Source organism: Cyprinodon variegatus, unplaced genomic scaffold (assembly GCF_000732505.1).
Source record: "Cyprinodon variegatus isolate N-32 unplaced genomic scaffold, C_variegatus-1.0 Scaffold681, whole genome shotgun sequence".
NCBI classification, from domain to species: domain Eukaryota; kingdom Metazoa; phylum Chordata; class Actinopteri; order Cyprinodontiformes; family Cyprinodontidae; genus Cyprinodon; species Cyprinodon variegatus.
In genome coordinates, this window is record NW_015151134.1 from 205,784 (window position 1) to 229,408 (window position 23,625).

General features: G+C 40.4%; 1 protein-coding gene across 2 annotated transcripts in view; it reads right to left on the bottom strand.

Moving 5' to 3' along the window:
- Nucleotides 1–3,158: 3,158 nt before the first annotated feature.
- Nucleotides 3,159–23,625, bottom strand: part of fam222a (family with sequence similarity 222 member A) — an 84,412-nt gene continuing 63,945 nt past the window's right edge. For both annotated transcript variants that reach the window (XM_015394345.1, XM_015394346.1), the window contains one exon: nt 3,159–5,636. In XM_015394345.1, the coding sequence (XP_015249831.1) occupies nt 4,165–5,636 (1,472 nt within the window). In that variant the 3' untranslated portion in view covers nt 3,159–4,164. The remainder of the gene's footprint in view (nt 5,637–23,625) is intronic.

A 23,625-nucleotide genomic window follows, 5' to 3' on the forward strand; every position in this document is an offset into this window, starting at 1 on the left:
AGCCCAGCTTTTAAAGCAAGCCCGGGCGCCATGGAGCAGCACTCAGGCCCTCAGAGATGCTGTGGCGTCTGCGATACAGCAACACCCTCTACCCCCCTCCCAACCACCAGAACGACCACTCAGACCCTGCTGTCCTCCCCTCTGACGCCAGCCAGACAGCCTGTCCTAACCTTCGGTTTGTTTAAGCGGCACTGAACCCTGTTGGCCCCGGACGGGGGAGGAATGGTGGGCTTTAGATAATGACCTGCCATATGCCACTCTGCCTCTGCAGCTGAGTGAGCCGTGGCTGGATCAGCCCAGGCAAAAATCTATTTGAAATTTAATTCTATTACCCTAATATGAGCTGAGCGTCCATTGTCCGGCTAAGGAACAGAGGAGTGGAGCAGAGTAGCAGGGCTAAGATGCGTGCTATCAACAGGAGCTCATTAATGTGTGTGAAGGAGCAGAGGGACAGACAGTTTGGAGCCTGTGCTTCAGGGAAAGGTGATGGGGGGGATGTTGGAGCAGTCTGAATTCAAAGAAAAGAATTGAAACTAATTTATGCTGCCATTTGCAAACTATTTCGGAGTATTTTTGGCCTCTCCAAAATACTTTTTGGCAGCATTATGATGTGGGAATGTTTTTCTTTGGAAGGGATAGGGAAACTTGTCAGAGTTAACTGAGGAGATGGATGAAGCTAAAAATAAAGTAAGGCCTTTTAAACACACTTTTTTGATTGTTATTTTTGTACAAGTTATAATTATGCATTATTTTCTATTAGCCTATCAAATAAAGCTCCAAAACTTTAGCATATAACACTACAATTATCCGTTGCTATATGACAAATAAAAGCAAACACAAAAAACATTTGATCTAAATCTTTTCATCTGAATGAATCTCCTTGAATCGTGATTTCCAATACCCAATATGTCATTCAATATTTCATTTAGCTGAGAAGGCCTGTTGCCTCAGATCTCCACTGGTGAAGGGAAACTCCACTGCCTTAAACGCTCTCCTTTCACTGCAACATCATCTGACAGGGTCTAATGCTTGGATGCAGAAGCCAAATGGAAGGGATTTAGGAACGGATGTTTTTTTTTTTAAGTCTGTCAACTTAGTTCTACCACACATAAATATGCCTAAACAGGCACTGGCTAAAGCATTTGGCTGGTGAAACAATGCGTCTTTGCATTGTTGAGGTTTTACAAAACAAATTTAGGCCAAGGAGGCTTTAACTCTTTATGCTGTCAGTCATCAAAGACACATTCAGCCTGTGCTAAACATGCATTCTTTATGGTACGAGTGGCTATATGTGAAAAGTAACAATTACAGGATAATAAGTGCCTATTTTCTAAATTTCTCTCCAGACAACACACAATTTGGATTCAAGGATTTATTTTAACTTTATCTGTTTCTCATTGTTTGCTTGAATGGTCAAAGTCTAAACATTGAGATAATCAGCAATACAAGGTTCTAATCAATAAAAAAATAACAGGTCAGATTACATAATGGATTTTGTAGAAAAAAGCCCCATGATCCCACTGACTTCTAGAGGGCAAATGTGAAAAAAATAATCACAGACTTCATAGCCAAAGCATGGCTTCTGAGTATATTCTTAAAGAAATTTATTTTACACCTTAGAACAAATCAAAACAAAGAAACCAGAGATAAAGATTAGGGATGTGGTACATTGGGAATGTATTGACAACTGTAGTTTACATTTTTTTTTGGTGTAAGCTCAGAGAAAAAAATGTTAATACAGTCATTATAATTGCACTTCATAAATCTAGACCGATGCCAGTATTTCTCCACAGCAAAGCTCCCCGTTCTCCTACTCTCCGGTTAATAAATTCAATTTGCCGCTGAAATTTGACTGACAAAAGAAATGCTAATATAAGACCAGAGAGCTGCTGCACTGATACAATATTTCTCACCCGCTAGAGTCCCACAAGGCAACAAAATATCGTGATAATTTAAGTGCAGTACATTCGAGGGTATCTCACAGTCATAATGAATATTTCACTGCTCTGAATCATCAAGTTAAGACTGGCCTGGGCTAAATGCATCCCCACCCAGAGCTGAAATGGAAAACAAATAAAAAAGAACGAAGCAGTCAGTCTGGTCTTTTTTCCTTTGACGCCAAAAGACAGGGCATGATTGTTTTCATTTTGTACTTGTTTGCAACATTAAAGTACCCCAAAAAGCATGATATTATTTGTTTTCAGCGGCGCTGCCAGTGCAGCTTTAAAGGAGTCAAATTACTCCGACTGCAAAAAAAACATCTAAAGCCTCCATTAAAAAAGGAGCCAGTTATCTCCTGTACATAACTCCGTCATAATGTTTATGGGACTGTTGAATCAGTGGGTCAATCTCACTGGTAATATGAAGAAAATCATAAAGTCTGAGGATTTTTGAAGAACACAAACTAAGAAGGTACAAACACACATGCACTCTGCCGCATACACGCTTCGACATACAGTGCTTCGTAAAAGTACTCCCTATGACATTTCAACAATTTGTCACTTTACAAACACAAACTTTAAAGTGTTTTATTGGGATTTTATATGACACACCAACATAAAGTAGTTTATATTGTGATGTGGATAAGAAACATTAAGATATTGTTCTGTCTTTAAAAGACATCTTAACAGTAAAGACAGGTCCCGTGTTATTAATTCAACCTTCCTATAAACCCTATTATCAGTCAGGACAGGATGGAAACAGTTATTGATAGAAAGCTAAAGGAAATATCTAAATGAATCCCATCAAATCAAGTTTCTATGTTCCCAATATATTAAAGTTGAAGCCTTACATGCAAACTGATTATCACTATAAATAAACAATTCTTATGGTGAAACAGTGGTGGCAGCTTAAGGATGTAAGGATATTATTTTCCTGTAAAGGAACAAATTGGTTATGATTTTTTACTTCTAATAGGATGCAACATTTACCATTTTTGACCCTGTTCACAATTTAGCACTACTTTATGCTGGTTATGACACATAAAACTAAATAAAAACACTGACAGTTGGGGTTGTGCAGTGAAAAAATGTAAAAATCTGGAAGGAACGTCAACACCTTTACAAGCTACTGCACATTTAAGGTTATTCCTATAACCCCATAGTAACATTCTTCACTGTAACATTTCTTTTTCTTGTATTTTTTGCAACATATTTTGTTTTAAATAAGTGTTTTGAGATTTAATGTTGGTTCCAGTGTTGGTTAGGAAAACAAAAAGAGCTCCTCTTTTAGGTTCTTACAGAACCAAAGCAGCAACTCTGCCTTGCGTCAGAACATGACAGACTGCACTTCAGCTTAAAGAGGAAAATTGAAATCATAAAAACACAAAAAGGGAAAACGATAGAATAAGATAATAAAAAAAACGTTGAGACACTTTTCCTTGTAGCAGCCAATACATATAATATACCTACAAATATATCAAACAACAAAAAATAGGTTCAAGTTTTTCAAGTTTCTTAAATATATCATATCCAAACTACCCAATTCCAAACTTCAAAGTTAACAAAATTCAAGCAGTGCAATTAATTCATCAATTATAACAGCAATAATAACTAAAATTGTACTACCCTTTTAGATTCAACCTTGTGATCCTTGGACACCCTAGAGCTGCTAGTAATATTCTTATTATTTTCAGCACACTTCTGGATGTGTGTGCTGTTACTTAGTTTTGGGTTTTAGAAGCAGCCCTAAGCGCCGGCCCTTTAAGACCATTTCAGTGACAACCTACACAGTAGCTTTATCCTTAGTATTTGGAGAGGAGAAAGAAGTGGTGTACGCACTTCATGTCAAGCTATGATTCTCATAAAAAAAAAAACTGTTTAAAAGGATAAAACAACAACTCAAAAAAACAAAAAAAACCCATTAATAATCCAAAAATCCTATTGGCAAACCACACAATGGAACATCAGGAGAATCTTGGAATCCCTTTTCCATCCCGCTGGTAGTAACTACTACCTTTTTGTGTTAGGGATCCCCACGGCCTGCTTTGAAACCAGCAAATCTAAGGTCACACAGCACAGCAACTGCTCTTCTCTAAGCTCCCACGATCCGTAAAGCAGTGGCACTCTTAACCGTCCCGTAACATTGCCGTTTTTCTTGATTTTCTTCATAAATTCACAATCCTTGATTAATTTCCTCCTCTTCTCTCTCTCCCCTCCGACCGTTCTATCTGTAAACAGGAAGGCGGATGTGTGCATGCTGGTGGTCCAAAAGCCGCGGCACAGACACAGTCTCATAGCCTTTACCGAGCATCTGCTCCTTGATGCAGGGCGGGTGGATGTCATTGATCAGATACTCCAAAGACTGCAGGCTACTGCTCAGCACTGAGGTGTTGCACAAGCTCTTGCTTGGCAAACTGCAGCACAAACCCCCACCGCTGTCAACTGCGGGGTGATGGTGGTGGTGGTGGTAATGGTGATGGTGGTGAGGATATCCCATTTCTCTGTGACCCGTTGTTGGACCTCCCGTTGAAGTGCCTAGGAGTTCCTGGGGGTTGTAGCAGTCACTGTCGGGTGTAACCAGCACACTATTCCATGGCGGTGCAAAGTACTGACCCACTGAGAAATTCCCATGCATACCCACACAGTTCAAAGGGGAAGAGCTCACTTTGTCCAGCCCACCTCCGCCGCTGGCACTGGCTGTCAGATGGAAAGGTCTGGAGGAGGAGGAAGAGGACACCTGAGCTGCCATAATCCCCCCACCAAGGACACAGGTTTCAGGCGACTTGCTGATGGCAGCCCCTCCTCCGCTGCCTCCACTGTACATGCGGAGGACGGCCTGCTGTTGCTGCTGCTGTTGATGTTGTTGCTGTTGCTGTTTCTGCCACAGGATATAGTCCATACCCTCTGTGTATACGCCACTTTTCATTACCTCTGCGCTTTGAGTGGGTAGCCCCGATCCTGTGTACACCATGTTAGCCTGAGGAGCCATGCCTACAACGTAGCCTCCACCAGAGGCGCTTGAACCAACCCCCATGACTGCTGTGACGTGCTTGGAGGGGCTGGAATTTGTTGGTGCGGTAGAAGTCCCCTGACACACCTGCTGCAGGGCCTGAGCCTGGCAGTGTTGGTTGATCTGATAGATGATACTTTGGATGGAGGGGAGATTAGACTGTGCAGGCAGGGACAGGCCTCGGCCCCCTGTTACAGGAATCACAGAGCCAGCCACAGTGACGTTTGGGGGAACTGAGAGTCCGGGGCCTTCTGGAGGCTTTGTTGGCCCAGAGTGGTAAACCATTTGACCATGACCGCTGGCTAAAGTGCTACTATTAGGGGGTGGGTATGGAGCCACAGCAATGTGAGCAGGAGACAGTTTAGTCCGTCTGCCTTCTGAGTTCTTGAGAACACCTTTTGAAGGACCAAAGGTAGATGATGAAGATGATGATAATGATGATGAGGACTTGACTATGGCGAGAAGACCCTGGTACCCTCCTGTGTGGAGATGGGGGTAAGGGCTGTAGCGTTGCCCTGTGGTATCATATCCATTCACAGTCCGGTTAAGGTGCTTGTGCTGGGGAACCCTGATGTTTGTGGGGAAGATCTTGATGGACAGTGGGCTGTTTGCTGTCTTCTGAGCGTAAGCATCAAGTTCTGCTGCTGTTGGGTACCGAGAGGAAGGTGACGGTACCACCAGGTCACCTGAAAGAAAAAACAGATAAAAAAAAAGAAAATGAACCTTAGGATTAAATAAAAGCAGAAAAAAGGTGTAGCGAGGTTTATTTGAAACAAAAATTCCAAACTTTTGAACATTTAGGAAATTCATAAGGCCGAATTCCTAGTGGTTGTACAAGAACTTCAACTGAGCCAATGAAAGGGGTACAATGAAAACCAAATAGAGGTTTCCTCCTATCAAAACAGACATGCCTTAAAACTATATCAACATGCGTTGTCATGCATACCATTCCAATGCTTAAAAGTAATTTTTTTAGATAAAAACATCCAATAAACCATGTTCTCTTATTAGTATAAAGCAAAGAGCGACGCAGTAATGCCCCTTACCCTCCTGTTGCTGCACATTGCTGTGGTGATGGCTGAAAACATTAGCTACCCTTATACCTTGCTTCAAAATAAAACAGATGTATCAATCTGGAAATACTTCTAACTACAATTTATATATATTTTTTTATTTTTGTGTCAACTTATGGAAAGTCACCTCTTACTCATCTTGTAGGTAAAAATAGCCCCATTTACACTACCATTTTGAAACCATGCCGGGAGCTGTCCGAGCATGGTAACCAAGATAACTGCTGATTGTAAATGGAACTGGACTGTGTCAGACTCAACCGAACAGCACTAAATCTAGTACTAGTTCAACAGTAGGGGTCGGCACGGTTCAGTTCAGGCTTGGTTCTCTGATAACAAAGAGCGCATGAATAGACCGCGTCACCTCCTTACAGTCAGCTTCCAGTAGTTGGCAGTAATGCACATCTGTAAGTAACTTGCCAATCAATAATCGAAAACTGCTCAATCTTCTTTGTCGTATCCACTTCCCAAAAGCGGACTCTGTCAAGTAAATTCACCAAAGGTTGCCTTCTTTGTCTGACTCTCCGCAAAAAACGAAATATCAATGTTATGGGCGCCGCCATGTTGATTTGCTTGATTCCCTCTAGATAGCAGTAGTACCATAGATCGTCACTAGGAAGCGAGGAACTGTGCTAGCGTGATGTGTAAATGGTCGTAAGGAACTAAGCTCGGCACAGCTAACTGATCCAAGCTCGGTCCGAACTCGGCACGGATCGGTTTCAGACGGGTAGTGTAAATGGGGAAAATGTTTTAAACTACTGTTTGCCAGCGGATAATAGCAGGTTTATAATTTTTTTGAAAGAGAAAGTTACAGTATAAATAGCTAAATAGAAAATAAAAGTTAAAAACCTTGAAAATTAAACTTTTTAACTTTTACTTTTTAAGCAAAACCAATTAGACTTTGTTGCACATTTTGGGTTATCACTTTCTTCTGTGATAATTTATCACTTTCTGACTGTCATCATTTTTAGTAAAGATTATGATGGAATCTTAGACTCAAAGTAGCTAATTTCTGGTTGGAATCATAGAAAAAGGAAATTTGTGAGGCATGAATCATCATATTGTGTTAATTACAGATTTTTAAAAAGCAGGTGCACAAGCAACCACTAGGCTGCAAAGTTTATGAGGTGCAGCATGTTTTACGAGTTTTCAGATCACCATCTCTAGAATTTTATTTGGCAGTGCGTAGTTGAATAAAACCAAGCCGATACACTTTAATAGAACCCAAACATAGTTAGAAAGCTGTATATGCGGACCGGTATTCATCCATCTGCTTTTCTGCTCAGAGCCTTCTTTCCATCTCATTTTCTCACCCAGATGTGGATGAACATCCCTAGACAAATGAATCTTTTTAAAAACTCATTCTGTCAGAGCCTGCTACCTTAGGCGCTGTTAAATCAGTGCATTGTGAAATTAATTCGGACTCTCTTCAGCTCTGAATTGGGTTAGCCTTGGTACCAGGCACTGAGGGAGGAAAGGGGAGGGAATAAAAGCTTGTTTAATTGAAGTGGCACATTTTAGATTTATAAGTGGAATCACTTACTGGGTCTTACCCTTGGCGACTGAATTTTCAAATTCATTCAATCTAGCAGAACTGGGCAGTGAGACCCCACAAAGAACCAATTAAAGGTCAACTGGGAATTAAAAGCTTGGTTAAGATAGATTTAACAAAATAGAGCCCTATAACAAATGCTCAAGAGATGCTTTTGGCATAAAAAAGCATAGATTTAATTTTTAAAATAGAAATAGATTGTTATGTGAAAAAATTGTACACCTACCTAAATGCTCAGCCTTTTACAATATATTTTAACTAAATACTTTCAAATTAACTGATTATTGATGAGATTAAATATCTTATCAATAATGTTCATCTGAACTGTGAAAGAATCTTGACACCCTATGCCTATTATCTGGTGTTGCAACATTAAGACACTGCTTGTAGCAATACCAAAGTCTGACATCGTTTACTTTCAGCTGTGAGATGTTTGTTTGGGATCCACAGCCCATTTCAAGGCATTTTAGGCAGTTTCCATTCACTGTAGCTTCATTGGTTCAGTTTTGTTCAGGATTAAACCTTTTTGTTTGTACAAATAGCCTCACATTTTTCTCAATCAAGCTCTGATAAACAAAATGATTCTGCAATGGTGAGCTGACCAGATGCTGCTACAGCAAAGCATTCCTAAAAGATGCCACTCTCACCCCCATGCTTTACAAGTGGTATTGGGTATTTTCTTATTTTAAAATAGTTCCTTAATTTCACAAACAATGAGTGCAGACGACCAGAGATTTTAGATGTATACTCATTTGTTGCAAGAACATTATTCTGGAGGTCCTGGTCTTTGTCTCTGCTCTTTATGGCAAACTTTAATCGTAATGCTTTTTTTGAGAGTCAAGGTTTCTGCACATCTCATGAAAGTAAGATTTGTGCAGTTTTTTCCTGGTGGTATGGGTGTAAACCTCTTGTCCATTGAAGACATTTGAAGGTCATTGGAGACTCTAGAAGTCTGCTTCCAGATCATGCTCCCTTGAAGGCCAGACTTTTTCATATTGGTAGTTTCTATAAATTACCTTCAGTGAATTATTTTTTTTTTTTTTATATCAATCCAGATTCTGCATCAGATTCTCCAGATCCTCTCACCACCACAGTCAAGAAAACACAGTAGAAAGTGTCTGCATTCAGAACAAATGTAAATCACCAAACAGAATGACACATACCAGTGTTCCTTCATGTGGAGGTGATGCGAAAAGCCATTTCAAACATTTTAAGTTGAATAAATGAAGCACCTCTCCCAATTGCTTTATTAACAGCCATTCAATTTTTATTACATTTATAGAAGATATTTAGTGATTTTAAGCTTTTAGAATCTGTCAAATTAAATAAGAAAATACTAGGTTTTCATACTCGCAAATGCACAAATGTATCCGCTGCCAGAGCTTGTTCTTATTTCTTCATATGACTGTACTTTGGTTGTGGTTAATAAAGATTCATGCATACAGAAATCTTACTGTTTCAATTATAAGCACCGAGAAGCATAAAAATGACTTAACTATGTATTTGAGATTAACTTTAAAATATGAGCCTGAGAACATTTTAATATATATATATATGATATTAAGGACTTTTGCTTTAAATCTTTATGTAAATGTTCAGCAATATTTGAGCTAATTCTACAATTGTATCCAACTCCGGGGGTTCAGAGAAGACGAAGAAGAGTTCTTGGTCTGTGGACCAATACTTGGCCACGGCACGATGAGGTGCAGAACAGGAGAAATGGAATTTATGAAAAGCCTACCACGTGTCATTGTCTGGGGCCTGGGTGTGGAGGTGAGGGGCTGTGGTGAGATTGGATTTAAATGACATTATTCAGGCAATTTCATGGCTACTTAGCTCAGTGTAACAAAAAGCATGGGGGGTTGGGAGAAGGACTCAATTTACAAACAATATATCAGCTGCCACAAATGACTTGCAACCCGTTCAAAAATGATATTTCGATGCAAGAAATGCACAAAAATGAACCTCCGTTAGAACAGTCAGCAAATTTCCTGGCCACCTGAGGCGTCTGTGACTGGGATGCAGTCCATTTCCTTTCCAATCGTAAAACCACTTTAAAGAAACTCCACAGCCAAGTAGTCACAATTCTCATTTCTATGCTCCCATTACAGATATCATGGGGAGTTCATTTCAACAACCCTTTGGGACTCCAACTGTGAAAATGATTAAATCTACAAGATCCATATCATAAAAAGAAATAAATTAGGAGCTGAATGCTGAAGGGCAAGAGTGTGAATATTTAAACTAAATTTGGAGGCAGATTGGTCGGGTGGGTTCATCAAACACGCTTATTTCCCTTTTAAATAAAAAACATTCTCAGAAGCAATTATTGTCTGCAGCTCTTCACTGGTTGCATGCAAATGTAGCCACTTGTTAGAAAGCCCATACTGCGGATAAGCTGTGATCCAACATAGAATAAGGAAGAACCCGTGCCAGAATCAACAACTGCTACTCTTACAATGTCCTTCCAGCTAAAACAGTGTCTGTGCCAATATTTTACAAGTCAAACTAAGATAGGGACTTTGGGGCATCAGCAGGAGTCCAGTTTAGATTGAGATGGAGAAAACAGACCAATTTTGGCTCACAGTAAGGTCGTCAATTCAATTTAGTTCAATTCACAGCTTATTCATAAACTCAAAACACACATGTAATCTCAAGGCACTTTGAAGAGACAATTCAATAAAATTTTTTAGTTTTCTATTTAAGGAAAACCAGCTGACTGCATCGATTCATCAACTTTGCAGGACATGCTTTTGCAACCATCTACTGTGACTGTATCCATGTGCCAACAGTAGACGATCGCTTAAGTTGTGTGTGTGTGCGATTGACAACAATCCTCACACCGAGCATGCATGCAGTGACAGCAGAGAGGAAAAGCTCTTTTTTAACATAAAAAAAAACTCTAGCAGAACCAGGCTCAGTGTGAGCAGCCATCAGCTGAGGATGACCAGGGGTTCAAGAGATTGAAAGCAGACAGAGCATAGAAACACTGATCTATAAACACTTTCTATGATAAAAAAATGAACTAGCTCCATAGGTGTCTCTGTCTATAAAATAATCAGTGAAGCAGATAATCTCTGAGCTGGTTTTGATGTAAAAAAAAATAGATCAAATTAAGCAAATAAAAGTCACAAAAAGCTGAGCCCATAGTTCCGGATGAGAGAAACAGGGCTAAACACTGAAAAACAGGCCTAACTCCAGAATCTGACAGCAGCAGCCTAGCTAATGTGTGTTCCATTCTTTCTTCAGTGGTATTTCTGGCACTGAAAGCTGATAATTGAGGCGCTTCTTGGAATTTGAATCCATTATTACCATTTTCCTTTACTTTGACAGATTAGTATAAAAGTATAAAGTTATACTTTTACCATAAGAGACCAGTAACTTCCTGATGCATTTTATATTTGAATGATGAACTCATACCCCCAAATTAATCTTTTTTAATACAACATCTCTGATATATATAAAACAATGTCAAAGTCTTTTATAGTGATCTCAACAGTTGGTCTTTTCCACTGTTGCCACATTTTTTCTTGTGGGGAGGAAGCCAAAAAAATAGGGATTCAATAAAAGTGGCTAAAGTAGAATTTCAGTAGGAAGTAAGTAAATGTATATCCATCTTAAGCTTCTAAACTATGTAAAAATTACACGTTCTGTGAAATGGCACTATAAAATAACTTGTATAGACAAAACAAACAGGTAGAAGTGAATAAAGCTTTATAAATGAATCTTTATAGATAAAGGAATCAGGTAAAAGTGAATAAAACTTCATAAAATAAACTGTACAGATAAAACAAACAGGTAGAAGTGAATAAAACTTAAATCAGAATTAGACTGACAGCTTAATGGGCTGGTAAGAGTGTGCCAGACCCACCAATCTGAGGTCTAACCAGCCTCGGCGAGGCACAGCCCTGCTTCCCTTGTGACAGCAGTGTCATTTGCTTTGATGTTCTGACTTGCGGTGGGAAACTGACAGAGACCCATTTCATTTACTCAGAAGTGGAAAAAACATGCTCATTTCAAAGCACATTGCAGGTCCGCGTTCAAATGGAAAGGCAGTATTTTTTCTGATCTTCTTTACACGAGGGCAAGAAAAAAAAAGCATCTTTGATCACCACACGGTCTAAATGAGGAGAGATATTTGGCTTTCAGGCATATCAAGGGCCTGTGCCCTGCTGCCCCTGTGAGCCCTCGGCTGCAATATGCCCATCATTTTAACTAATTACTGCCACAAGAGAAAAAAACACTAAAAAAGCCAGGAAATTCATTAAAGGGTAGCTAATTCTATTCCTTCTCACTGACTGAGCCCTATATTTTTCATGCCTGAGCCTGTGTTTCTTCTGAGCGGGAGGAGACAGCTCCTCTCGCTTCGTCTTTTCCCCGCTTGGCCCTTGTTTGTCAATAGGCAGAGCCTTTGGCATGCCGACCTGGCATCAAAGGGCTTCACACTTCACAGGCCACAGGGATTAGAGGCCTTTCAGGCCTACAAAACCCATCTCAACTCCACAAAGGCTTCCGGTTATTAGAACCCACAAGCATAAAAGAAGAAGAGGAGGAGGAGGCAAATGAGCATCTGGATGCTTCTGATTCTCGCTTCCTCTTGAAAAAAGTTCCACGGAGGAAATTTTATAGCAAAGTTGATTACAGTAAGTATGGCCACAAACCAAAGCATATTTCACTCTCATGCAAAGGCTGTTATGGACCGTGTTTGATGTGCAGAGCTTCCTCATCTCTCTCTTCCAGAGCTATAAGTCTATAAGTGAAGACTCAGAGGTTAAAGGAGAGAGTCTCATCTTAGGCAGCAACTCTGTGACTTATTGGTTCAGGCAGTAGATCATAGCACTGAGCTGCAGCATACAGATGGTGCCAGTTGATAAACACCCTCTGAGGCAGCCAACGTTTGTGTGAGCCCTCGGCTTCTCATAAGGTAGGGGGTTTCCTGCACCTGTGCACAATCTCTGGCGTGGCCCTGCATGCAAACATAATGCATGAAAAGTAGGAGGAAAAGGATTGGCATAGACAAAGAAACAAGCATGTACTCCAAAATCTGCATCTGCATTTGTGTCTCATTTGCTATCAGTGGAGCATGTTGTTATCCTCTGCTCAGCGCTCTCTCATGAAATGTAGGGCAGGGACAACAACAGGTGCCTGTGCGGGCGACAGCCTGCAATGCCTCCTGGGCTAAATGCTTCACACTCGCTTCATTTCAACATGCGACAGCCTTGTAAGGATTAATTATTTCCCCTGAGGATGGAGGAATATGCTTTCCCTTCCTTAGAGCAGGAGGCACAAGCACATGAAACAGCTTACAGTAAATTAACGGGAAAACCTGGGCTTGAGCAGCTCCTGCAAAAAGAGAGGAGGGGGGGAAAAAAAAGTTTCACATGAAAGAAATGTAAACAAGCCAAGCGTATGATTGAACTGCATTGGAGATTAGATAAAAGCTCAGGCAAACACATGCATTAGTTCTTGGAGATCACGCGCCAGGGAGCGGAGATGGCAGGGAGGCAATTAATGGGTTGACCTTCGTCCTTAATCACCCAGTGCCTGGCACACAATGCCCATGTGTCAGAGCAGCACATCTCTAAATGCCACCCCTCATTAGCACTGTGCACACGGTGAGAGAGAGACAGGGTATCTGTGGAGCCTTATACTCTCTCCTGCGGTCAGACACAGATAGCTGAGCAGTGATTGGATAACGCAGAGCCGGACTGAGACGCAGTAGGCCACGATATGATCTAGAAATCCCATTTTATTTGGAGGATGGGCACTTTTCTTTCTCTCTTTCGTTTCTTTGATTGGCACGAAACTCCCCAAGCGCGACGTCCTTGGTGTACCCGGCGCTGTCGCTGTGATTGCATGGTGCCCTTGTGTGTATGTCTGTGCATCCATGTGTACTTAGTGAAGGGGCTACCCAATTCTGAACACTCAATTAACACTCCTTTAATTAGCCAGCGGTATATTTTGAATTCTGATGAACTAATTTTCTCAGCGCAAGGGTGGAGGAGGTGTGGGGGAGGTTAGCCTGGTAAAGATGAGGTCCACTGGGTGCAAAACAGCAATAAAGAGGGAACTGGTTAGATTAGACTGTAAAAAATCCATTAAATTTGGTGCACTTCTTCCAAGTGAGAGGTCAAATTATGTTGATCATAAGAAGCAGAGGCATATGGGAGGACTATAAAAGGAGGGAGTAAGGTGATGTGGTGGTGGGGAGAGTAGGGAGTCAAAGGCTGTGTGCAGGAGCAGCAACAAATCCAGAGAACGCAAGAATGCTCTGCATTTTAATTAGAGGTTTAAACGAATAAGCAGGAGTAAAACCAAACTGCCTAAAACACCCTCGCTACGATTTATTACTGTTCCAAGTATTCAAAAAATTATGAGCTGCTTGGAGAAGCTGCTCCTTATTAGTGGAGGAAATGCTTTAAAACATCAAAAAGCCCTCAGGGTTTTCCCACTCACTTCTGCAGGCATGTATCACTTCTTTGCTGCATGCTTTGATCCCCTCTGACCATGTCCATGCTAACCATGGGGGAAGAGTGCTTGTTTAGATTAAGGAAGAGGACCTGTATATTGCAATAAAGTTTGCATAGAAGAGCGAGCATGTAATACACATTAACTTTGGCCAAACAAAGCAGCAGAGCAAAATTAGGAGAAGGGTCAGAGTATTAAAAAAACAGAGAAGGAGCTCAGTTTTCATTTAGTTTGATCAGCACAGTGGACCCATTCACCAAAGCCGACTCGGTTTACTTCAGACATGTTGCTTTCTGACCTCCACATACGTGTGCTAATCTAGTCGGATAAAATGAGAGACACTCAAACTTAACGGACCCTTCGTTCACTGTCATGCTAAATAGAAGGATTTCAAAATGATAATAAAACTCAATTTAAATGATCAAATGATAATTAAACAAAAAACTTATTAGAAATTAGAGTTTAAAAGGTATCATCATTGCTGTATCAGTTTACGCCATGGCAATTTTTAAAATACCTGATCGGAAAGCCATAAAATTGGGATATTATATTCCAAGTGTCAGGAATTCACCATCTGCAGGAGGCGCTCAGAGCTGACATGGATGGCAGTGCATAAGCTGCTGAAGGTAGAAGAGAGAGCAGGAATTTATGCTAAGACATCAGACTTCATCAATTGATCTAATTGAAAAGGGAAAAAAAAGGATTTTTGTTCTTGTTTGGGTTAACATTGGCGTCAGGAGTTTGTCCTGCAACTGGAGAGTCTCTGTTTAAACCAGAGCTCTGTACGTTTCAGTCCTTGTGTCCCTAGGCAAGCCACTTTTCCTGCAAGGCCTGCAGATAGTGGTCAAAGGGCCCAGTGGCCCCTGTGCACTGGCAACCTTGCTTTTTGTTGACGAACCCCAGGGAACCTGTGGCTAGGCTTCTAATAGGTGTGTTCTTTTCTGTACTATTTCATTGCTTTTTCCACTTTTCCACCAGATATTTATTCATCAATTAAATGCTGATTTAGCTTTCCTCTAAAAATACATTTTTGATCATCAATTTTTTTTTAAATACATCTGAATATTTACATTTGTCACAATTATATTGTATTCACAGTTTTCAATAAAATAGGAAAATCAAGTTTTTTTGTTAAAGCCTTTGCAAAGATGCAAAAAGAAACCAGCTTATGGGTGGGGTTTTCACTTTACTTGGCTGTTTCCACTAGACACTTTGAAACTCTTTTTTTCCCTAAAAGTTTAAGTAATAACTGCAATCATTTTAATGATGTTTACAGTTTCTAAAAAGAAACAGGAATGGGCTGATATTAGTTTTAAAAAACTAGAAGTTGGAGATGAAATCTCTTATCTATGTGTCCCCAGACCTTAACCTTCTCTTTAGAATCCCTGTTAATGTAAAAAATGTTTGACATGTCCACCCAGAGGAGGATGAACACCATTGTCCCTTGAAGGAACCCCTTGACCTGTTGCTATTGTTTACCTCTTAGCAGATAGGATCAGGGTCTTTAACATGGTGCCCCCTCCTCTGTTGGCAAGCACTAAAAAAACACAGGCTAGCAGGGGGGAGGCCAGAGGAGACCAGAGGCAGCTTCATCTCATGAACAATACCTGCCTTGTGCTAATGGAGGTGTCATCTGGCACAGGGCTGATTAGTCAGCGATTACAGCCATGCCTCAATTGCCGTGACAACTGCCGCAAACACAATGGGCCCTGATAGAGCCAGCTGTTTGGTCCTCTGCAATTAACCCTGCATCCCACTCGTCTCCGGCAGAGCGCTGCCTCTAATTGACTATTGGGCACACAAAGCAGGGGCTGTCGACCAGACCCCCTGGACACGGAGCCTCCGCCCCTCCGCCGAGGTGGAGATGATAATAATAGAGGCGTCCCGCAGACTCAGCCGCCAGTCAATCAAAGCTTCGGTTCCCCACAGGAGCTTCCTGAGGGGCGAAGGAGCAAAAGGAAGCCTGTGTATGAGCCAGTCATCAACAGGGTAGAGGAGCCTTGCAGGGGGCAGACATGTTGAATATGCCCTCAGCCAAAGTACTAATCAATTCAAGTGCACGTGAGGGGAAAAGAAACCCTGCTGCTGCTTGCTTGATATCAGAAAGAGGCTTTTTTAAGGAATGTTCATCTTTGTGTGCTCATCTCAAGGTTGATTTTTTTTCGGCAACAATGCAGGAATTGCAGAAAAAAATCCAGGCAATTATTTTCAGGCTTCTGTTATCTATAATTGTGCAGATAAAAATCAAACTGCTGTGATTTCTCAGAGGATTCAACCACTGCTTGTGTCATCATAATCACAACCATCAAACAAATGCTTCTTGTAAGAACACATAAATTAAAACAAGGTCTTTGCACATTTCCTTTTGATTTCCTTAATTATGTAGAGTTATGTTTTTTTTACGTTTTAATCAGGGGAAAGTCTGTATTTTTCAACATCAGGTTAGCTTGAAAGTACAAGACAATTCCTATTCTCTCTGGGTAAAAGCAGTAATAACTGAGCATTGCCTTGCAATACGTGATGCCATGCTGCCTCACATATTGGGTTTTTAACCTGCCAACACAAATAGCAAAGAGGATAATGAGAATGTTAAAGCAATCTGCACACTGATCCTTCACAGGCAAGCAGGCATGGCATCGCTTCAAGAAAGGATTTATTCATTAAAATAGATTTCAAAAGAACCTTGGACAAAACTCACAAACCTAATCTTTCGATTCATTACAGCCAATCTCATCCCAGATTGGATCTATTTTCTGCAAGAGCAGATGGACGAACTATCAACCTGAGAGCCTAATTTGGGCTTCCTACTCACAGATACTGCAGCATGAGGTCATTCGGTTGGCCTGCAAGATCGCAGAACACGTGGGGATGGACTGAAGCAGAGATAAAAGCCAATAGGTATAGATAACAAGATATCACCTACAGTACCGGGCAGGGTTTTACATACGGTGCTTTACATAGTCGTTTATGTTACTTTATCACATTACAACCACAAATTTCGGTGTACTTTAACAGGAATATATGTATTAGGCCAACAATAGGTAGTCTTTAAATGTGAAAAACATACACATGACTGGGCCTGGGAGTGGCAGTTCACCACGACCGTTGCATATCCGGACCCGCAGACCTTTGCTACCAGTATTCCTTCCATCCATCATCTCATTTCCTGTCTTTCTAATATAAAATAAATGTCATGATCTTGGTACTGATGACTGGCTTGATTACTCATTTCATTCTCTAGACTAGCTACACCCAACTTCTCATTACTGCTCATCATATCACCTGTTCCAGCTTCTATTTAAAGTGCTTGCTTTCAGTCATCGGTGCCAGATTTTTCTTGAGCCTTTGCTGTGATAATTATTCTAGAGTTACCAGTTTGTGTTGTGGTTGCCTGATCCAAACCCGTTTTGTCGTTGACCTCTTAGCCTGCCTGTCCCTGTTCTGATCTGTTTGTCTGACTTGTCTTCGGAGTTCTTTTGGATTCTATTTGTGGACTGTACCTGGATCTGTCTCCTGACTTTGCCCTCTGGATTATCCTGCCTTCTGTCATGTGCTCGGATCTGATCTCATGGCAGTTCTGTGATCTTAAAGGCACCCGCGTCTGGAACCCTCTATGTAGCAACCCCTGCGTCTGGTCAACCGACCAGCTGGTATCGACCTTGTTCTCTGGGCATGGACAGAACTCTAAACTAGGTTAGTGACTCACGTGTTCAAATGATCCTTCGTCAAGTTTTCGTGTTCAGTAACCTGTGTTACTTTTGTGTAACAAAAGTAGTTTCCCTCTGGGATTATTAAAGTATTTCTGATTCTGATTTACCCTCTCCAGAGTTTCCTGCCTTAAGGCTCCCTAGCTACTGCTACTGCAGATCCGGAGTCTGTCAGTTTTATAACAAACACTTTTGGAAGTAATCCCATCTTCTGTCTTGTCTGAATACAGGGTCCTCTTTTCTGAGTCTTTACAATAAAGGTCATGAGTTACATAAAAAACTTTAAAAAATAAAAATTGTAAAGTCTTTTGCAGTATTTTTCAGTTCTCCTAAACAAACTGTGTGTATTACTGAAGAGGAAAAGGGCTTTTATAGGTACAGTACCAAAGAAACAGTCACATTTTTATATTATCTACATGGTTTTAAATGTAATCAAATCTTCAGCTCTATGGAAAATGTTGTAGCAGTACTGCTGTTCTTTTACATGTTGCTGTGCACTGCCAGTTAGCTGTCAGAAAGAAGGCTTCCAAGTCAGTAATTTACTTGAAAGGACAAGAACTTGGCTCTTTGAAAATATACCTTACAGCAAAAGCAAATCTTAATAAGATTTGGAAATATGAGCAATATTAAAATCAAGTTATTAGATAACCTTTATTTGTCATTGGAAAGTATGAGACTAAACCTGTTTTAGACACTATCAAAAAAAATATATAGATACACATGGAAAATAAATAAGGACAAAAAATAAAGCAGTTAAAAGTTAAACTAAAACAGTAAAATCATAAAATATTGATGAGTTTTGCAAATAATGATAAAAATTTAGTAATCTGTGAGCTATATTAATTTTGAAGTAGTGGGAAAATAACTTTTTTTAATTATATGAATACCATGATACTGTAAAACTATAATTTTTTTTCAAGGCTATATAGTTAGAATATCAAAAGGGACTATCTATAATCTAAAACCAAACATGGTGTGGTGATGGCAACATGATACTGTTAGGATTCTTTTCTGCAGCAGAGGGTATTGCAGAGAGTTGATGTGGAGATGGATGGAGCTAAATACAGGGCAATCCTGGATTAAAATCTGTTTGAGGCTGCAAAAGACTTGAGCTGGGGCGGAGGTTCACCTTCCAGCTAGACAATGACCTTAGAAATACAACAATGGGCTACACTGGAGTGGTTCTGAGAGAAAGAGAGGAATACCTTTAAATGCATGCCACGCTATTCAAATGTTTAAATCTGTAAAAAATATAAAACCCATGTGCCATTTACCTTCCACTTCTCGATTATGCATTATATTGTCTGCTTATCTAAAGCATTTTCAATAAAATTTATGGTTGAAATATGCCACCATCTGAGAAAGAATAGGGGTAATGTGTATTTGTAAGGAACTGTAACTAACAATTTGAAGTCTTAAGTCTTTAATGTCCAGCAGGACAACAGGCCAAAGCATAAGCCAAAAAAAAAAACAATGGACTGGTTCAGATGCATGCATCTGCATGTTAGGAAGGCCAAGTTAAAGCTACGTCGATGGGAAAATTAAAGTTAGGAGCTATAGATCCAGCTTTAGCTGTTTGGAACAGAATGATATGTTGAAAAGGATCCCTCTCTAGATGACTTGGCTAGTAGAGAGGAACTTTAAGACTGCAAGGACAGAGAAAGTTTATCTGAAAAAGTAAGGCTTCTATGGTTAAAAACAAAGTCATGCCTCACTTTTCAGATTTAAACAAATAACAAACTTTCTATCATTTTTTTCCCTTCGCATTTACCCAGTATATGTGTGGATCTACCACATAAACTCCCCCCTAAATTACAGTAACATTTGTGTCTGCAACCTCACAAAAATAATTTAAAGTGTTATAAATGCTTTTCAAAGTGTTTCTCTGTTAAGGTTTCTATCTAAAAGGTTGCAACCCAGGAAATGAGAAATACTACACCACACGGACACTGTCATGTTTACATTTTCTCACTAGAATTTATCTTCGAAGCCAGATGTAACAGAATCAGCAATGAAAATTAATTAGCTGGTTTGATGTGGCTGCCTCATGCTCCTTCCAGACAGACCTGGCTTTTATGGGCTGTGGAGGAAATTACTGAGAACTGATTGATCCTGAAGGACTCCTCTGTACATATGGCCTGGCAAACACACACACTCACACACATACATGCCAATCTGCCATTTTACACATTTTACTCTCACAAAAATCAGTCAGCTATGTTTTTTATTTCCCATGCATCAATAGTAAATAATTCAGAAAAAAAATGTTAAAATACAAACACCTGATTTTCTTTGTAGGTCAGCGACACTTCACAACAAATTTGCACCCTCTGACCTCTATAACATAAGAATTACACAATAGAATCTCGCTCCACGCATCTTTGAATCTTTTGTTTCTTCTTTTTCGTTCTCATCCTCCTCTCTTCATTTCTGAATTTTCTCTGTGCTTCTCTGAGGCTTCAAACCCCTTCTGTCTTTTCATCCTCCTGCTCTTGTCTCTTCTGTCTCCCTCTCTGAGTAAGTGAGTTTCATCTGGGATGCTTGCAGGGTGAAATCACCTCGGGGCAAACACTTTATTATCTGTAGTCAAAGCGTCACCACAAATACCATTCTACACACACAAGTGTCACTTTCCATTTGTCTGCACTCAGGCTGCATTAGCAGAGCCCAGCCGGGCTCTGAGCCTCATCTCAAACGCGCCGACCAGAAGAAAGCTAACACTGTGGGAAAGCTCTCGTCCTGCATTCCTGCCCCATTAACACCTCTGACAGGACCAGAAAACCACAGCCTGTCAGGGAAAGTAAGGCATCATAATTAAACCTAATGACAAAAATCAAGTCATGCCTAAGCACACGTCTTATAATTGTTGTCTTATGTAGAACCTTTGAGTCAGCATTAAAGTGGAAAACACCAGATGAGGCCACTGTTCATCTCAGCTACCAAAAAAATCTGCCTAATATTCTGGCAAACCCAACAGCGATGTCCACTTTGAACAAACAAATGAATGCAGGTCAGCAGCAGCAGCCCTGTCAGGGCTTTTGTAGGACACCCGTACTAAACAACAAACACTGAAACTGGGGCAACATGTTTACACCGCTTTATGCAGTTCACTTCATGAGCAAAATTACAGAAAAAAATAAATAAATCAACAACAAACAGTTGACTCGTTCCCATGAGAGTCAATAACAAAGAAAAATATTTTTTTATGGAAAAATACAGAATATTTCTAATAAAATATATTATACATATGTATAGAAATAAAATACAATATCAAAAAGTTAGTTGATAAAACTCAGTGATATATCCAAGTGCTTATTTATTTTTTTTTAACAATTATTTGTCGCAGGTGATAAAAAGGAAAAGGAAAATTAGATCTTTACTATACCCATAACACAGACTTATATCAGAAGTGTGAGCTCCTGAAAAGTAGAATCCATGTACTGTGCACTCTGTGCACCGTATAATTATTTAGAGCTCATTTTGCATGAACTACAGGATGAGAGCAGTGTGACAGCTTGTGGTTCGGCTGAGGTCTAATAAAGGCAGGGCTGCTTTAATAATGTTCTTCAGATTGTGTTTTCAGATAGTGTGTTGTTGGTTCTGGGATTTCTCATCCTCGATTGTGAGGTTTAGGTCAAACCATTTTATTGACCGATCAACCACAGCTATATAAGAGTCATTAAAGCAGCTTTTGGTACTTCGTACCAAAAGTAGTGTGGGAAGGTGTAAAAAGTAGTAATGTAAAATGTAATCACTACATTCTTAAAGCATGTGAACAAAATAGTTTATATTGTAGATGGCTGCTTTGATAAACCAAAATGGACAAACACAAAAAAATGACACGAGTTCCCAAATCATCAGTGATAACAAACTTGTATCTGAGAAATTGACAGTGGATCACACAGTGTTAGAATCTCCTCCAAAATCAGGGCTTCTGTCACCTTTTTTCGATCGCAAATTTCTTCTTTCACTTAACTTGATGTAAACAAATATAAATATGTATAAAGCACTCTATAAAAAAATAAGCAATCTTTTCACCATAGCTCGGACCATAAAGTGGAAACAGTATAACCTTTCTATGTTCAAAATCCCTTTTTTGGCTGGTTCATCTTTTGCTATTAACATTTTCCAAGAAACTAAATTTTGGTTGTTCATCAACTGCAAGCCTTAATTATCAAACTAACAGAAGCACAGGCTTGAATTACACCAGTGTGTGCATAATTTAACAATATATATCAATATCTAATATAATAAATAGAGTTTAATGAAATAAACTCCCAATATTATTACTGATTAAGATGCACATGCAAATGAGGGAAACTTTCACCCCTAACCTGCTAACTGTTTAGTAATAATATTTTGCCAAGCAGCCTTATGCGAGTGCATGGATTGGTATAGATTGTGAAATGCTGTCTCTGACGAGGCAGCCCTCGGGCCTGCCTGGGCCACCCTCATTGTGCACACAGCATGGTCTGGAAAGCAGAGCTTTATCAGCAAATACCCCGAGTCAGCACGAGCAGTGGGGCGGTTATGCGCTGCGGTTGGCACACCAGCCCATATTGTCATGTACGATTAGGCCAGTGCTCATGAGCCTGTGAACTCATTCCCATGGCATCAAAGTCAACGCCAACTCCTACCCTCCTCCATTTATATCCCCTCCTCTGCGCTGCCCTCTCCTGCATCCCTATGTTGTTCCATTTCCCATTTAGTCTCACTACTTCACAGTGAACCCAGAGTGAACCTCTTTAAAAGCTCTGCTCTGCTGAAAACAGATCCAAAGTGGAGCTACAAACATCAGGGAGGACCGGTTTGATTTTCAAAAACAAATCTTCACTGCCTAATTAACTCCATCCAGAAAGGTCAGACTCAAGTTGCAACCAGCGGAGGAGCCACTGGTGCCAGTTGTTTTGTCTTAACACCTCAGTAGATGACAAAACTGATAGAGAGGAAGCAGGGCAGGAGACTCACAGGAGACAAACAACCTTAGAGGTCAGTTATGGGGAGACATCAGGAGGGGGAAACAGATTAAACCCTTCAGTAAGAGACAGACAAAGCATGAAGACAAGAAAAAAGAATCATACCGGTCCTCCTTGTCCTTCCTCTAAGAGCATATGCCATGCTGTGATACTATTTTCTCAAAGGGGATATGTGTAGAGCCAAGAGCCAGCATCGTTCTCAGTCGTGCACAAACCTAAATGGACACGGCAACAACACAAACACGCACACGGGTTTGGAGTAAAAGACCCCAGAGGAGGAGAAGGCCAGCGCATGCAGAGATAAGAGTAGCAACTAGTGCAGAAAGGAGAGAGGAAAAAAAGTGGGGGGAGAGAGGAGGGGACGGAGAAATGCTGTCAGACTGGAGGAAGTGCTGGTGTGCAGGCCTGCAGGTAAATGGAAGAAGAAAGGCGCCCGCAGGCTGCCCAAGGCAAGCCTGGGCCCTTCTGTTCTATCATTTAGGAGACAAGTCCTCCACTGATTCCCAATTAATATTTAACACGGCGCAGACAACAAGCACTCCACTGCAGTACATATGCCAATGAGAGGCGAGGCGAGGAGAGAAAAAGAAAGATGAAGAGGACCTGGGGATGAATAAATGGATACACTCTAAGTGAGATGAAACAATATTTAGAAAGACTTAAAGCCATTGAGGTGGGGCTTAGATAGAAGAGAAGTGTTTTAAATGTATTCAATGCTTGAAGGTTAAATATGTGTCTAAATGGCACTGAAGTGACAGCTGACTGACAAAGTGATGATTTCTAGTCCATGTAATTAAGTAAACCAAGAAGTCAGCCAGACTTTTAGTTTTCCTTCAACAATCAGTTTTAAAAGCTAGATTTAGAGAGATTTGCTTAATTGAATGTATTCTATTTTTATGGCA